Below are 12559 nucleotides of genomic sequence, written 5' to 3'. Positions count from 1 at the left end.
ATATTTACATCCAATTCATTCCTAACCATTGTACTGTGCTCTTTTTTATGATGTATAATATTTCCTTTGTCCATTCCTTTTTTTTTTATATCAGAAACAATGTGTCTTTATGCACATGTGAGTCTCCAGAGCTGCTGTTCAAATAAGTTAAATACTAGCCACATGTGACTATTCTTGCAATGTGGCTCCTTAGAATTAATATGTGCTGAAAGTGTTTATGAGGGGAATCATTTCCCCACATTATTGCCATTCCTTTATGTTGTAAGATTGGCTGGGGTTATTGGGGGTTAAACTCAGAGGCACTTTTACCACTGAGCTACATCCCAATCCCTTTTTTATATTTTTATTTTAAGACAAAGTCTCACTAAGTTGCCTAGGGCTTTGCGAGGTTGCTGAGGCTGGCCTAGAACTTGTGATCCTCCTTTCTCAGCCTCCTTGGCCACTAGGATTATAGACGTGATCCGCTGTGCCTGGCTATTATCAGACTTTTAAGTTTTTTGCCAGTCTTAGAGGAAAGAAATATATTTGCAATTTCCTTATTACCAGGCTATGAGTTTTTCTATATGGACACTCGTTCATTCAGATTTCACCTTATGTGAATTGCATCTTCTACCCAGTTTTCTATTGGTTTGCTTATTCTTACTGATTTGTAGGTTTTAAAAAAATATACTTGGAATACTAGCCAAGTTTACATGTGTTGTAAGTAACCTTTTTCTTAGCCATCTGTATTTTAACCTAGTTTATGTTGTCTTAAAGTATTGTTATTCATGTTTCCATCTTTGATCCACTGGTGTGTGTGTATATATATATATATATATATATAGAGAGAGAGAGAGAGAGAGAGAGAGAGAGACACACACACAAATATATGCCATATATATATTTCTTTTTTATGGTACTGGGGATTTAACCAAGGGGTATTTTACCACTAAGCCACATCCGTAGCCCTTTTTGTTTTTTATTTTGAGACAGGGTCTTGCTAGGTTGCTGAAGCTAGACTTGAACATGCATTTCTCCTGCCTCAGCTTCCCAAGTTGCTGGGAATACAGGCGTGGAGCACCGCACCCTGCTGGGGTATAATTTTTTAAATAGTTGCAAGATAGGGATCTATTTTCATTTTTCTTTACATTGTCAACCAATTTTCTGAATACCTTGACTATATATATTACCTCATCTTTTTCTAAAAGAATTACTATCCTGCTCTATCTTACAGTTGGTGGATATGAGTTCTCATCTATACCAGTGTTTCTAGAATCTATTTGCCTATTTCTATAGACAGTATGTTCTAATTACTAAACTTTATGATTTTTTCAAAAAATTTGATACCCTACCTCTTTCATCTTTCTTTTTGGAAACATCTTAGCAATTTGTAACCTTTAATTGATTGTTGAGTTTTCAGGTTGCCAGAAATATCTGTTGAAATTCTAATTGGAGTTATATAATATCCTCTTCTTTCAGTGAATATTTATTAGTGCCTACGGTGTTTAGACCATCTCTGAGATGTAGAAGATGATGAACATGACAAAAATCCATATCCTCAAGAAGCAAGAAGGGACATAGGGTAAACAGTTACCAAAAAGCCCCAGAAACAACAGCATTTGTAAGGGCAAGGAGGTCTGTAAGAACTTAATCTCTTGGGCAATTTGATTATCTTCTTACAAAAGATTGTATGTGTCATTCACCACTGTGTTTCCAACACCTAATACAATGCCTGATACCTACTAGGAACTCCCCAAATATTAACAAAACAAAATCAAATATCCAAAATCAACAACTTCGGGGTTCCCAAGCCACTGATTTTCAACACCTTGTTCTTCGTATGTCTGAATTCATTAGCTTGCAGATCTGTAACCCTAGCTCACACGCCCTCTCAGTGTCCAGCCTGGATCTATTGAGTGAATAGAACTAGGATGCACCAGTGGCGCACACCTGTAATCCCAGCAGCTCAGGAGGCTGAGACAGGAGGATTATGAGTTCAAAGCCAGCCTCAGCAAAAAGCAGGGTGCTGAGCAACTCAGTGAGACCCCTGTCTCTAAATAAAATACAAAATAGGGCTGGGGATGTGGCTTAGGGCTTGTTAAATCAGATATCTGTTTGATGGTAATGAAAAAATGATGTTTTTCTATCACAAATATATTACAGGTAAAGCATCCCTTATAGGAAATGCTGGGCCCAGAAGTGTTTTGGATTTTTTGATTTTTCAGATTTTGAATATTTGCATATACTTCATGAGGATAACACCCATTTTTAAACTGAAATTCATTTATGTTTTGTATATACCTTATACCTGAAGTGATTTTATGCAGTAATTTTAGTCACCTGCATTTTCATTGAAATCTGTCACAGGAGGTCAGATGTAGCATTTCCACTGTGACATCATGGTGGTGCTAAAAAAGTGGCATATTTTGTCATATTTTAGATTTTAAGTTTAAGGATGCACAACCTGTACTGTGAGTTTATCTAAAACAGATTATATCTAATTCTGATGTTTTCAATATCTCACAGAGAATAATAAAAATTTGAATGTCCAGTGAGTTCCCATTCCGGGACTAATCAGTTTCATAAATCTGGTGAACTTGCTGGGTGTGATGTCACATACCTGTAATCCCAGAAACTCAGGAAGCTGAGGCAAGAGAATGGAAAGTTCAAAGCCAGCCTCAGCAATTTAGTGAGGCTCTGAGGAACTTAGACTCTGTCTAAATAAAAAATAAAAAGGGCTGGGATGTGGCTTACTGGTTAAGCACCCTGGGTTCAATTCCTGATACAAATAAACAAACACAGGGCTGGGGATGTGGCTCAAGTGGTAGCGTGCTCGCCTGGCATGCGTGCGGCCCGGGTTCGATCCTCAGCACTACATACAAAGATGTTGTGTCCGCCGAAAACTAAAAAATAAATATTAAAAATTCTCTCTCTCTCTCTCCCTCCCTCTCTCACTCGATCTTTAAAAAAAAAAAAAAACAAAAAAAAAACCAAATAAACAAACACACCTGGAGCCAATGGTGCACACCTGTAATCCCAGCAGCTCAGGAGGCTGAGACAGGAGGATTATGAGTTTAAAACCAGCTTCAGCAAAAATCAGAATGCTGAGCAACTCAGTGAGACCCTATCTCTAAATAAAATACAAAATAGGGCTGGGGATGTGGCTCAGTGGCCCAGTGGCTCAGTGCCCATGAGTTTAATACCTGGTACCAAATAAAAAAAAACACCTGGAGGACTAAAGAGGTGACTCAGGACTCATCCTTCATTCTTCTGTCTTTGAAGCCTTAACAACACATTGACCTGTTAGGAATGCTTGATAATTAGGAGGTAGTCACTAAGAGTTTTGTTACTCCTGTTGCTGCAGACTACCCCACTGCGTGACTTCAAGCCCTTTGGAGCTCAATTTTTCTGCCTCTTACATTGGGTATACAGCAACAAGTCAGACATGAAACCTGTTCTGCAAGAGTTTACAATTTGTCAAGGAACATAGGACATAAATGATTGTTGTGTGAGGCACTCTATTAAGTGCTAAGTGAGAATTGATAGGATGGAGCTATCACTTGGAACTGATGAAGCAGAGGTAAAGTGAAGTTTGATCACTAAACTGCATTCAATTTGACAAGTTGGAAAGGGAACTGTCTGAAAGGGGTCTGAGGAGGTCTGAAGGAGACCTCTAATTAGAACTTCCAGGTCCTTGGCTCCATCACAAATAAGAATTTTAGTAAAGAGAGGAAGAGCTTTGTTATAAGGCAAAAGGCAAAGGTCTACTCCCTGCTGCAGGCAATCTCAAGAGTGAGCCACATTGCCAGGGCTGAAGGTTGGATTTTTGTTAGGGTACATAATTAGGTGGAATATTGTATGCAAAAGGATTGAACTTCCCTCTGGGATTCAGAATTATCATGTTTCCCACTGGGGGTTTGGAATGTAGGTTTCGATTACATGAACATCTCTGATGATCACTGGGTTATGGTTCAATCAAATGTTAGCTCCCTTCCCTGACAAGATTAATGATCTCTTTCTGTTGAGGTTTTGTTCCTATTTTGCTATGTTCCAAAAAACTGATAGGGAACTGGAAAGTTGAAAGTAATTTGTGGACTATTTAGTACATCCTTACATTTTGACCATTTTCTGTCCTTTAGTCTCCTTTATCCTGCTCATTAGACAGTCTGTGAATTATTTGTTCTATATATTAATAGGAATATTTTTCCTTTAGAGACTTGATGTTCCTTCTGTATCCCTAACTTTCTATATCAGAACAAGCAATTCAAGCAGAGGTAATGGCATGAGCAGAGTCTTGGAGGTAGGAAAAAAAATTTTGGTTGGAGATACAAAAAAGGATCTTTATGGCCAGGAGTATATCCGGGATCAGCGAGAAAACATGAATAAAATGAGCCAGCATAAATATTTAAAGAGAGAACTCACTGAAATCCATTCAGATAACTTTAAAACATCTCTCACTAAGGAATTTTTGAAGCTAGGTGATGGATGCATCAGTTTGTTATACTAATATGTATGCTTTTCCATATACTTAAATTTTTCCTATAAAAAGTTTAGCGAGCCATGCATCATGTTGCATGCCTATAATCCCAGCAACTCAGGAGGCTGAAGCAGGAGGATTACAATTTCAGCCTCAGCAAAAAGCCTGGAGAGGTAGAGCAGCACACCTACAATCCCAGAGGCTGAGGCAGGAGGATCACAAGCTTGAGGCCAGCAAAAAGGGAAAGGGGACTGGGGGTATAACTCAGTAGTTAAAGTACTCCTGAGTTCAATCTCCAGTACTGTTTTTTAAAAAAAAATTATAAACAATTTAAGGGGCAATTCATACTCTTAGGAACTCATCTACATATAAATCCAACATTAACATTAATATGTTTTGTACTTGCTGCTCTCTTGCCTTGATGTTGCACTCCAATTATTTCACACTTTTTTTGGAATCTCATTAGATGGTTCAGATCTGCTCCCTGCCCATCACCCCCACTAGGCCCAAAGTAGTAATCATCAGAAACTGGCTGAGGGCTAGAAATATAGCTCAGTGGTACAGCACTGGGTTTGATCAAGGCCATGGGTTTTATCCCTGGGAACACACACACACAAAAAAAAAAAAAAGAAGAAGAAAGAAAGAAATGGGCTGATGGCCTCAAAAACTCATATAATTAGAGAAACAGCCATAATTTTTTTTTTGTCTTTTTTTTTTTTTTTCTTTTTCTTATGGGCTTTTTTTGTTTGGTAGGTTGGTTGGCAGTATTGGGAATAGAAGCTAGAGGCACTGTACTACTGAAAATACATCCCCAGCCCTTTTTTTAAATTGAGACATCTTCTTGCTAAGTGACTGAGGCTGACCTCAAACTTGAGATCCTCAGCCTCCAAAGTTGATAGTAGTTTATTTTTCTTTTGTTTTTTTCTTCAGGAGTAATGTGAAGATTCTTGTTCTTCTGGAAGCTGCTAAAACCAAAACATAAACCAGTGTCAAAGTGGTAACAGAAGAATTCTTGAGATAAAGCATTTTTGCCCTGTACTTGGACAGCTGATAGGCCTGCCATGGCTCCTGTGAAGATCAGTCATGTGGTGTCATTTTCCTCTCAGGTATATCAATCAATGGGCATGTTTGTTTGTTTGTTTGTTTGTTTTCCTTGATGACTGAGAGGAATGAACAAAGTAGGAGACTTGGCTCTAATTTCAGGAAACTCCCAGTCTAATAGAAAGGACATGATGCCTTCTCTGGGAATCCAGAATCTAAGGGAAAAAATAGTTCTTGCCTTCAGGTTGTTCCCAGAGCAGTACAAGAAACTGATAGAAATGTTCCTGGGACTTGAAGTTCCATAAAGGAGGTACCTCAGGATTCCACTAATAGCTTAAGGGTGCTGGGTAGTTCCTAGGCCCAGAATCTGCACCAGGGTCCCCAGAACAACCATTTGGTCAGTCTTGTCATTGAGAGCAGACCAGAACACTCAACATCATACCTGACCTGTGATATCATGACCACCGTCAAGTGTGATCTCAGCCTCTTCCCTAAATGTTCTATAATTCCCACTTAGAGCTAAATCCCAGACCCTGAGCCCGAGCATTTCCCACATTTTCCTCTATTATCATTGCTCTACCCATTTATTCCTCCTCTCGTGTTAACTCTGGTCTTTCTCCAGAGGTGCTGTGGCATTTCGGGGGATAAGTCTACATTTTACAGCAATATTATTTGCATAGTGGGATATTTAGCATCCCTAACCCTGTGCCCCAATAACAGTATTGCTTATTAGTTATTATGATAGTCAAAAACATCCCTACACATTTCAGAAATACCCTTAGAGGGTCTTTAGGAACTACTATATTAACTTCTAAGTAAAATAAAACAATAATTACACTTATCCTGCTTATCTTCATAGTCATCCTGAACAGTTTTCTTCATAGACTCATAGTCTTATAAAAGCTAGAAGCTAACCATAACACATGTAAAATAACTTAATAAAATTGAAGGTACTCAAGATCGCATTATCATTTTTAGTATTTAGACTGTGCCTCCTGCATTAGTCTCTTATTATAAAGCCTTCATAGAGTTTGCATATTGTGCTTTTGGCTCTTGGTCCTGAGTACCACTGTGAACCCAGAAGTGTAGAAGTCCATAGCACAAGGCTACTCTAGGGACACACAGTTACTCCTACACAGGTGATACTTAAGCTAACTTGCAAGGCACCTTCCCTACTCAAGTCTTCATGGTGCCAGTAATCATTTATAATTCATTATATTCACTGAGCCAGTTGCAGTGGCACATACCTGTAATCCCAATGGCTTGGGAAGCTGAGGCAGGAGCATCGGGAGTTCAAAGACAGCCTCAGCAACTTGGTGAGGCCTTGAGCAACTTAGCAAGACTCTGCCTCAAAATAAAAAAGTAAAAAGGGCTGGGGATGTGGGTAAGTGCCTCTAGGTTCAATCCTGAGTACAAAAAAAAAAAAAAAAAAAAAAATATATATATATATATATATATATATATATATATATATTTTTTTTCTTTTCTCTGATAACTTTATTATCAGAAATCAGCTTAGGGGTTTTCCTGCTATGATTGACAATTGATGGGATTCAAAAAAATCAAAGTGATTTTGAAAATCTCTTATGGCCCAGAGAATAAAACATCCAGTTTGTTTTAAACTACTTTTAGATTTTCTTTAAACTGTAGTGGAAGACCTTTGGATAGGCCCTATCAATTATTTTTGGACTGCCAGAAGAACTTTGTATTTCCTTTTTAGATGGAATGTATTTTGTGTGAGCAATTTAAACAAATAGTACTAACAGACTAAAATAAAATTCTAGGTAAGACTGATTCATTTGTATTAAAAAAAAAAAAAATGCCAGAAGCTGGACATGGTGGCACATGCTTGTAATCCCAGCCGTTCAGCAGGCTGAAGCAAAAGAATTGAAAGTTCGAGGCCAGCCTCAGCAATTTTGTGAGACCCTGTTTCAAACTGAAAAATACAAGGGGCTAGGGATATAGCTAAGTGGTAAAGCACCCCTGGGTTCAATCCCCAGTACAACTACAATAATAAATGAAATGAAGTAATTATCCCTCTTCCAATATTGTGGTTTCCAACCCTACTATGTGGGGGCCAACTTCTAGAAATTGAAAGGAGGGAGGACAAGTATGTCTCTAGGCATCCCCCCAACCTGTGCTTTAACCAGAGCTCTGCTTCTATTTGTTGAAAAAAATATTCAAACACACACATAACATGCTTCAGTATAAGATTTCAGTTAAAAAAGGGGATTTGGGGCAGAGGATATAACTCAGTTGGTAGAGTGTTTGCCTTGCATGCACAAGGCCCTGGATTCAACCCCCAGCACCACCAAAAAAAAAAGGAGGGGGTGGATTTTATTGCTGGAATAACATGGTTAGAAACCATGTGTCTAGGGCTGGGGATGTAGCTCAAGTGGTAACGCGCTCACCTGGCATGCGCGGGGCGCTGGGTTCAATCCTCAGCACCACATAAAAATAAAATAAAGATGTTGTATCCACTGAAAACTAAAAAATAAATATTAAAAAAATCTCTCTCTCTCTCTCTCTCTCTCTCTTAAAAAAAATTATTAAAAAATGTGTCTAGCTTCCCCGCTCTCCTTATGGATGAAAAATTTTTGATCCAAAGAGGAAGTAGTTTGTTTAAGGCCTCTCAACCAAAAAGTATCTGACTTTGGGTTAAAACTCAGAATTTCTTTCTATGTAAATATATCACTATTATTGTCTTGGAATAATCACTTTATATATAGCATCCATTGTAAACTTAGAATAAAAATCTTTGGGGCTGGGGATGTGGCTCAAGCGGTAGCACGCTCGCCTGGCATGCGTGCGGCCAGGGTTCGATCCTCAGCACCACATACAAACAAAGATGTTGTGTCCGCCGAAAACTAAAAAATAAATATTAAAAAAATTCTCTCTCTGTCTCTCTGTCTCTGTCTTTCTTTAAAAAAAAATCTTTGCCCTTTTAGGATTGTTATAAACATAAGAAAATGTCTGAAATAGCTGATAAATCAAAGACATTAGTAGAGTGTAATGGTTAAAAGCTCTGGTTTTAGAAACCTGCTTTGGTTGGTTATCTGGCATGAGGCCTTGGGTAAGTTTCCGAGCTTCCCTAAACTTCAGTTTATTGATTTACTAACTAAGAAGTAATAATAATAAACATGTAGGATTAAATGAGGGAGTCTGGTAAATAGATAGAGGTAGATGGTATCTAAATCTCTTGGTACATGGTTCCTGTGTTACTGTGGATTCCCATCTGGTGCCTTTCTATGTTAGGGTGCTTTAAAAGACTTGGGATTATAGGGATGCCTTATTCATGGGCATATTTTTCCCCATAGACTTAGTATAAGTTCCTGATTCTCTCCTTCTCTCTCTGACTTAGGATCCCAAGTATCCTGTGGAGAACTTGCTGAACCCAGATAGTCAGGGGAGGCCTTGGCTCAGCTGCCCTCAGGACAAGAGTGGGCAACTGAAAGTGGAACTACAGCTGGAGAGGGCAGTGCCCATTAGTTATATTGATGTAGGTGAGTGAGTTCCCTGGGGCCTCTGAGGTAAGACACTGGAGTGATATTCCCCTCTAACCCCACTACTCAGAGGTCTTAGTTCATTCCAGCCAAGCAGCCTTCTGGAATAAGCCCTGCACAGGTGTGAAGGAGAAATGTGGCCTTTGCCCTTGGGGCCGATTTGGTGTTGGAGAACTCCATGGTCTCCATTCATATGAAATACAGTGTGAATGGAGCTCCTTGAACTATGCAATGTTCGGCTTTGATCTGTGTGATCTGTGTAAAGCCTTAGGACATTGGCCTAATTATAAATGTCAACAAATAGAATTTGTATACACCTCTAAATATTAGTGTTTGAGGATTACTGGTAAGGTGAACTGTCCATAGGAAAAGGTTGACTTAAGAATTCTTTGAAATAGAGAATTGACAAAGTCATCTGGTGCCAACTTTGTTAGGACAGAAAGATGTTGGGCTTCCTAGCAAGGATATAAGAGAAACAGAATTTGGCACTGCTTTCAGGGCCCAGGACAGGGAAGCAGCAAGTCTCTGCTGGATCTTCCCATGGTCATTTAGTGTAATTCCATGTTGTCATGTAGCCTGATACAGAACCTTTGTGTTATCATTAAATTATTGGTTCCTTGTGTGACTCCACATGTTGCCAGACCTTTCTGACTACCTGCTAGTTTTAGAGTGAGGAATGTCCTCTTCCCGTCCAGTTCCCTTGTGTATAATTATTTCTATCGCACTTATCCTTTTCTCATCCTTTTGTCCCCAGGTAACTGTGGCTGTGCTTTCCTGCAAATTGATGTGGGCCGTTCTTCCTGGTCCCTAGACAGACCTTTCATCACCCTGCTCCCTGCAACCACACTAATGTCCCTCACCGATTCAAAGCAGGGGAAGAACCGCTCAGGGGTCCGCATGTTTAAAAATGGTAAAGAGGGCAACAGCAGAAGGGGGGTATGTTCCCAAGTAAGAAGGATGCAGTACTAGAGAGGATGTAAGTGCTTTGGAGTATAGATTGTGGGAGGGAGCCTGTTCAAGGGCTTAGTTATCTTAGGCTACTTCCTAAGAAGTAGATTAATTAGTGAGTGACATGCTTGTATGTGAATTCTTCGTGACAAGGATGCCTCATAGCTGGGGATGTTTATTAGCTACTGTATGATTGGTATTTCCCGTGACTTGTAGAGTCTGAAACAAAACACATGTTAATTACTATGTTTTTGGTTTGTATAAATGTATATAATAGTATAGATGTAAGTAGCAGAAGGCTACATAATGGTTATATTTTATGTAGCATATAGTGTTTCCTGAATTCTGTTTATGTAGATATGCTCAGTGGGCACTGCAAAAGAAACATAGGATTTGATTCCTGTCCTCTAGGGATTTAGAGCCTAGTAAAGATTTGTCTGTGTTTAAATTGAAGGTGTTTGTAATGTCATAAAGGAAGAATGATACTGGAGGGGCATGTGAGGTGGAGAGGATGAAGTCCTGACTGGATAGTGTTAGAAATTAGAGTTGTGTTAGAAATTAAAGAGTTTGTAACATCAGTGTTTCATACTATGAGTGAGTGAATGTGCAGGACGTATAGCATCGTGAGCGAGGTTGAGGTCTTGTGGTTCGGGAAGGGTTGATATCTCAGCTAATCCATGAGCAAGCTGTTTCCCCATACCCTAGCACCATAGATGCCTCTTGTTTGATTGAGATATTGATGAGGTCCCTAGAGAGTTGTAGAATAAGGATGTACCCAGGCTGGAAATGGTGTGGAAGCATAATGGGGGAGTGATGGTCAGAAGTCAAGGAACTGGGTCTGAAAGAGCCCTAACAGGACTACTTGGTATTACCATTCCCTGAGCACCTAAACCTGAGGGGAATATTTACTGGTCGTCTTCATTCTTCGTCCTGTTGAAATTTGCTCTGTATAACCTGTCTTCTCTTTCCTTGGGATAAACTTTCTTTTATTTTTTTCCCTCCATTAATTCATTTTCCCACTCAGTTTGTTACTCTTTTTTCCTTGAGATGATTTCCTGGCTCCAGCCTCAGGAGAATCATGGGATCGAATTCGCCTGACTTGTTCCCAACCGTTCACACGTCATCAGTCCTTTGGCCTGGCCTTTCTGCGGGTGCGTTCCTCTCTGGACTCCTCAGATGACCCTGTGATGGATCTCTCAGTCCCTGTGAGCTCTGAGCTAAGCCAGGTATGTACTAGGGTAGAACCAGGATTTAGCATTTTCCCTCCCTTTGAGGGTTTTGGGTTAGAAAGCTGGTGCTTGATAATGAGGGGTAGACACACTGCACACAAGCACAGGTGGGCATGCTGCCCTTTCTTACAAGTAGGAATGAACTCTTCCCCTTCTGTCCCTTACACAGGGAAGTGCAAGTGAGTGAGCCAGGTTCCAGGATTGCAGGGCCCGGAGCTGACGTGAATGGAGCTAAATCTCCACGACCCTGGCCTTTCAATAAAATGGAAGCTCTGTGAAATTAGGGACCTGTTTGTCTTGTTCTATAAATGTATTCCTGGCACCTAGAACATTTCCTGGTAAAAAAGTTCATTGTGTAAAGGACCCTTGGAGGGGAGTCGCAGATAGTCACATAAAGTATTATTATTCAAACCAAGACACTTTAAAGGCAAAAGAGAGTACTATTAATATTTGTAATGAGCCCAGCTCAATGGCACACACCTATAATCCCAGCTACTCAGGAAGATCACAAATTCAAGGTTAGTCTGGGCAATTTAATGCCTGTCTCAAAATGTTTTAAAATGGGCCTGGGAAGGCCGAGGAGGTAGCTTAATGGCAGAGTGTTTGCCTAGCATTCTTGAGGCCCTGGGTTTAATCCCCAATACTGTAAGTAAGTAAATAAATAAATAGCTAGATAGATAAATAAATAAAATTTAGGAAGCCAGGCATGGTGGCACACACCTATAATACCAGCTGGAGGCTGAGATAGGAGTGTCTCAAGTTTGAAGCCAGCCTCAGCAATTTAGCAAGATCCTGTCTCAAAATAAAAGGGATTGAAGGTGTAACTCAATGGTAGAGTTCAGTTAGCCTGGGTTCAGTCCCCACTACAGAAAGAAAGAAAGAGAAAGAAAAAATATTTACAGGACTGTCCCAGACAAACCAGGACATATATATGATCACCTTACTTTTCGGATAAATAAGGGATTTCCAGAATTTCTTTCATTTTGGCTGTTGAATTACTCTGCACTTCCACAACCTTGATTGGCTTGCAAGAAAGAAAGTTAACAACTCCAGACCCGAGTCAGTAAGGCACTGAACAGTGAATAGAGTTAAACGCACATGTAGTTACCACATGAAATCATAAGAAAAGGCAGTGTAAAACATTCTGACAAGAGCCAGTTGGTATTTGGAAACCATTGGTGATACTCAGTTTTATAATTTTAAGATATCTAAAATGTCATAGGCCTTTTTTTCTACAGTGTAATTCTAATTGGTATATTGGAGTGAAAGCAAAACATAACAGCTTTTAACCTTCTGAAATAGAGTTATTATGATCACAAATATTCTAGTAAGAAAATAGGTCACACTGCTAATTCTTGGAGAGGATTTGAACCCAAGCTGCT

General features: G+C 39.5%; 1 protein-coding gene across 2 annotated transcripts in view; it reads left to right on the top strand.

The window, feature by feature from the left end:
- The window catches only part of Xndc1n (XRCC1 N-terminal domain containing 1, N-terminal like), a 44686-nt gene that overhangs the window by 1577 nt on the left and 30550 nt on the right, over positions 1 to 12559 (top strand). For both annotated transcript variants that reach the window (XM_046441827.2, XM_046441826.2), the window contains exons 2-5: positions 5387 to 5562; positions 8859 to 9000; positions 9755 to 9910; positions 10996 to 11174. In XM_046441827.2, the coding sequence (XP_046297783.1) occupies positions 5518 to 5562; positions 8859 to 9000; positions 9755 to 9910; positions 10996 to 11174 (522 nt within the window). In that variant the 5' untranslated portion in view covers positions 5387 to 5517. The remainder of the gene's footprint in view (positions 1 to 5386; positions 5563 to 8858; positions 9001 to 9754; positions 9911 to 10995; positions 11175 to 12559) is intronic.

Source organism: Marmota monax, unplaced genomic scaffold, assembly GCF_021218885.2.
Source record: "Marmota monax isolate L192 unplaced genomic scaffold, Marmota_monax_Labrador192_F-V1.1 WCK01_AAM20220418_F8-fsc00068, whole genome shotgun sequence".
NCBI lineage: Eukaryota > Metazoa > Chordata > Mammalia > Rodentia > Sciuridae > Marmota > Marmota monax.
This window is presented reverse-complemented; position numbering and strand designations above follow the sequence as displayed.